General features: G+C 36.8%; 1 protein-coding gene across 1 annotated transcript; it reads right to left on the bottom strand.

Moving 5' to 3' along the window:
• Positions 1 to 238: 238 nt before the first annotated feature.
• LOC110929801 (factor of DNA methylation 1) lies at positions 239 to 3445 on the bottom strand. Its single transcript, XM_022172987.2, has 6 exons — positions 2561 to 3445; positions 2222 to 2403; positions 1923 to 2012; positions 1135 to 1431; positions 821 to 1033; positions 239 to 477 (listed from the first exon to the last, which is right to left on the bottom strand). The coding sequence occupies exons 1-6, from the start codon at positions 3084 to 3086 to the stop codon at positions 247 to 249; spliced, it is 1539 nt and encodes a 512-aa protein (XP_022028679.2). The 5' UTR covers positions 3087 to 3445; the 3' UTR covers positions 239 to 246.
• Positions 3446 to 4652: the final 1207 nt, after the last annotated feature.

Raw genomic sequence — 4652 nt, 5'->3', positions numbered from 1 at the left:
AGAAGTTGTATGCATTAAAGTATACTTTGTGCAGCTTTCACCTGTTTGAAATTCCTTTCTATAGCTCTTCCTTTTAATTTGGGCCAGGTGATTAAACACAACACGAATCGACCCATTTTAACTAAATGCATGCAGGTCGATTAGGAACAACGAGAAATGTAGAATAGCATTTGAAAATTATCAAAATGGAAAAGAAAAAAATTTGTACATAAACATGATTGCAGAATGGACAAAAAAATACGAACCTTATCTTCTTTTACGCTTTTGGCTCTTCATATCCTGCAAGATATAGCTAATAACTTCCTTTAATGTAGCTTTTCGTTTGTCTCTAAAGTTCCAAAGTTCGTTAACTACATATCTGCCACTAGGGTTGTATTCATTCATCTCCATAAATGCAGCAACCACTGCATCAAAGATTCCACTACCCCATTCCGCCTTGAGAGTTTTTAGCACTTCATCATCTTCATTAATCACTTCCTGCATTGTGCACAAAACCTCATTCTTATAACAGGCATATAGACTTGAATGATATTTATAAAGTTCCTTGATAACAAAGGGTCATTTCAGTTCAAAATGAGTTGACCTGAGATTGTTTTTTTTCCTTTTTGTCAATACAAATCATCTCACACTATAACCCCTACGTGCGACTTTCAACCGGTTCAACCCACTTGACCCATTTACTTCTCGACTAAATGTTTCAAACTTGACAAATCATAACCCTTAGACAAATCTAACCCAAATCAACGCGTTCATAGTAAACGGGTCAAAACTGCCACTTAATGGAAAAGCCAAGTCGGCAAATGAATGTCAAGAAGCATACCTTAAGTGCACCCTCTACTGCAACAACTTTTACTGGATGCCACTTTGGGTTCGTAAGCTTCTCCTGCCACAAAGAGCATAACTCAGAGGCCTTGATTTCAGCTTCTTCGGAATCAAACTTCTTCTTGCAGGCGTCATTGAAGGCTTTCATATCAATTTCACCCATCCTCTTTACCCTGATAATACCACGTCCACTTGACTTATCCTGCATTTCCTGAAAAGATTTCAACAATTTATTAACTTCATGCCTTATAGGTGGCAAGAATTCATTTAACCACATGGTAAAAAAGTAAATCTTGGAATTTAGGTGGACACCAGAAAGCACTTAATCAACTCTTTGCGGGTATCTTGCAACTCATCGTTACTTTCGCGTTCCTTAACCATAAGAGTTAGATTCATATCCTCCAAATCACCCATTTCCTCCATCTTCGCTTCCAGCTCATCATTCATCTTTTTTATCTGCTCTTGAACCGCAGTATTATCTTCATCACCTAAATGTTTCAACACCTTCACTTTCCCTTTTAATCCCACAATTTCCATCTCTAGTTGCTGTTTGGCAGCTAGCTGTCTCCCTAACTCAACTACTTTCTTCCACGCCTCCTCCTTCTCTCTCTGCCATTCAACCAAAATCCAAAACATTAAATGGGTGGGTCGAGTAATGGCTCAAAACGGGTTCTCATCAAATGCTTAACTTTAAAAGCCTGTTGAAATGGGTCAGATTGACCCAAAACATTTTTAAGTCCTAAAATATTATGACTTCTATAAATGATTTATTTTCATTTTTTAGTAAAACTATTTAGAGGAAGGTTAACGTACATTACGGCTTAACGTACATTACGTACGACAGGTAATTACGCATGTTCATTTTAAAATCACGCAAGTTATAACTCAAAAATCCAAAATCACGCATGTTGAAACACAATAATCACGCATATTGAAAACATTAATCACGCATGTTATATAACAAATCACGCACGTTGTTGTACATGAAGTACGTTAAGCCGTAATGTACGATATACTTTTTCAACTATTTAAGAGTTTTGATGCAATATTCTTGAAGACAATAAGAATACATTACTAAATCTGGACTTAAGCAGGCTTACCTTTTGCTCTTCAATCAGCCTTAAGAGACCCTCGTCGGCTTTTTTCTGCTCTATGGAGGCCATATGCAGACAACTGTTTCGCACGTCATTCTGGATTTGCAAAAGAGGATATAAGTAACATAATATGATATATAAAAAAACTGGAAATATATATATATATAATCAACCCCTAAATATTGGTATATAATCAGTAACTCTAAAGCTAGGATTTTTTATTTCGACAATGACATAAGTCTTTCTGGATTTTAGTATAAGAAGAAAAATAAACTTTTGAATTAAAGTCTGTATATAATAAATACCTTTCTTTTCTCCTCATCTAATTTTTGTTTTTCACGTTCTGTTTGGGCTACTTTCTTACTAACTTCTTTGCTTCGTAATTCATGTTCTTTCCTGAGTTTCTCCACCTCAGCATGCGCCCTTTCTCGTTCAGCTAATAGTTCGTTAACACGCATCTGTGCATGGTGCTGCAGTTTTCTTCTTGCTAAAAAACAAGTTTTTCACGTTAGCAAAACCTTAAAATTATAAAAATGGAATTCGACACAAATATGCGTTCATTTAATAAGAGAATTATAATATAAAAAGGTAACATCGATTCATCTAATTTCTAAGAGGATTATACCAAAGAGGGAGTAGGATACCTTCGCAGAAAGACCGATGCATGCTGTCGATTTCTTCAGTCATCTTACTTAAAGACATGATTTTCTGATTACACTTGCTTTGCAAATCATCAAGATTTTCATTCCTCATGTCGATCTCAGTTGCTAATTCAATCACCGGTCTGTTTCTGGTTTTTGCAACTTCTTGCTCAACTTCAGATACCGTCTTGAGATCCCTGTTCATGCGAAGGTAGTCTCCTAATGGCCCTTGTGATTCAAAGTCATTTGCACGAGCTAGCCAGGCATAAATCCTTGAACCCGACGGATTTTCAGAAGCACTCCATTCTTTCTTGCTGTGACGATTAGCTTCAAAGGCTTTCTCAAACTCCATAGCATTTTTCAAACCAATCAAACCATTGTTGAACCTGACAAACGCTTTTGCGGTTCTCTTTTCGGCATCCCATAACAGCTCAACATCTTCAGGCTTGTATTTTGAGAATCTCTTGAGCCAATATTCAGTGTTGTCAAAATCATTCGCGTCGTCTGATTCTTTGACTATATTGACCATAATCCCAGTCCAAGGCCAGCAAAACAATTTGTTTTCTTCAGTGATTGGTGTTACTACTACTTTCACTGGCTTTTCGGCCTCGTCTGCCAGTTCATTCTCTAGATACAATGTTAGAGCAAGATGATTCGCCTTTTGCTTTGCACTTCTGTTGGAAGAGCCTTTGCTTACTCCCGAAGCATGTTGATGCAAGTCTTTGTATTTGAAATTCTGTTTTTTCTTGCCAGCACAAAATGGACACTTAAAAATGCCACCTGGATACTTAACTTTGAGTGTTCCATTCCTCAGTTGCGCGTATGGCTTATCTTTGTGCTCAGAAATCTCAGAATCGCTAAACTCGGACTCTTCACCAGAACTGATATCCATCTACTCAGAAAACAGACACAACCCAATATGAAGATGTTAATTAAAAGCATGTTGAGACATTAAGGGGGTGTAATTAAGGTAAAACTAAAACAATTTGAATATAAATATAAAAATAATCACATGTTATAGGATGTATGGCAGCGTGTCTGTCACATCATACGGTAAAAAATGATCTTAAGACCATGTGTAGTGGTTAACACCCCACCCTTGGGCGTTTTGCGTCATGTGGCAGCCCAATCAGCATTAGGGCATTATGCGGCGTTTTCTAAAATGAGTGTAGTGGGGATGTGGGCCATTGTGGGGCATTTTGTTTGTAATAAAATTAAATAAAAAAACACCAAAAAATCTTATTGGTTTTACAAAAAGAAAAATGAAGGTGATTGGACAAAAAAAATGAAGCTGGGCGCGGAAAATACAACGCCAAAAGCAAATTTTGTCAAAAAAAGCCCACGGGGGCCATATATGGGCGTGGTTGGGGCGTTTTCTTCTCAAAACACGCCAAAAAATACACCACTACGCATGGTCTAAGGGCCATATGACTTTGTCAATGGTCATGCCATACATTTCTGTGTCAGTCAATCACATCATAGAGCTGTATAATTTGACAAAAGATGTAACAATTTTTCGCCTATCATATAACATGCCAGTGGCGTCTAGACATGGTTTTAGAAAACGCTTGCCTCAAGGCGAAACGGTGAAAAAACGAGTCTGAGACGCGCAAACTAAAATGTCGGGGCCTTTTAAAAAAAGACAATATTCATTTTTTCGGTTTTATTATAACATTTATCAACAAATCAAGTATCACGTAATGAAATTAACACGTAAATCAATCAACAAAAGAACATGTTGAATCGAAATATCAAATTAAACAATCAAGAATAGCAATTGAAGAATCAACACTAACCTGTTGTTAACTAGATAGAAACCAAAAGGGAAAAGCGCAACTGAAGCAAAACTTTAACAGAGTTGTTTAATCAATTGAAGCAACATGTTCAATAAACGATAATATATAAAGAGTGATTGAAGCAATCGAATGAAGCACAGCTTGTGTTTTTTAAGCGATTGAATGAACGAAGCAGATTAATTAATAGAATATGGCGATATTGAGCCGTTTAATCTTCGGGATCCTATCCTAGTAACCACGCGGTTTTTTTAATGCGTCGGTTAAGTTCCCAAAATATCGCATCTATCTTGTTCTACAAA

The sequence above is a fragment of the Helianthus annuus genome, chromosome 1, assembly GCF_002127325.2.
Source record: "Helianthus annuus cultivar XRQ/B chromosome 1, HanXRQr2.0-SUNRISE, whole genome shotgun sequence".
Classification (NCBI taxonomy): domain Eukaryota; kingdom Viridiplantae; phylum Streptophyta; class Magnoliopsida; order Asterales; family Asteraceae; genus Helianthus; species Helianthus annuus.
The sequence above is the reverse complement of the archived record's forward strand: the minus strand, read 5'-3'. Positions and strand labels throughout refer to the sequence as shown.

Coding starts and splice junctions, on each gene's coding strand:
- LOC110929801 (XM_022172987.2), bottom strand. CDS start 3,086: ATGGTCAATATAGTCAAAGAATCAGACGACGCGAATGATTTTGACAAC. Junction 2,404..2,560: donor GCATCGGTCTTTCTGCGAAG/GTATCCTACTCC, acceptor CTTGTTTTTTAG/CAAGAAGAAAACTGCAGCAC. Junction 478..820: donor CAGTAGAGGGTGCACTTAAG/GTATGCTTCTTG, acceptor TGCACAATGCAG/GAAGTGATTAATGAAGATGA.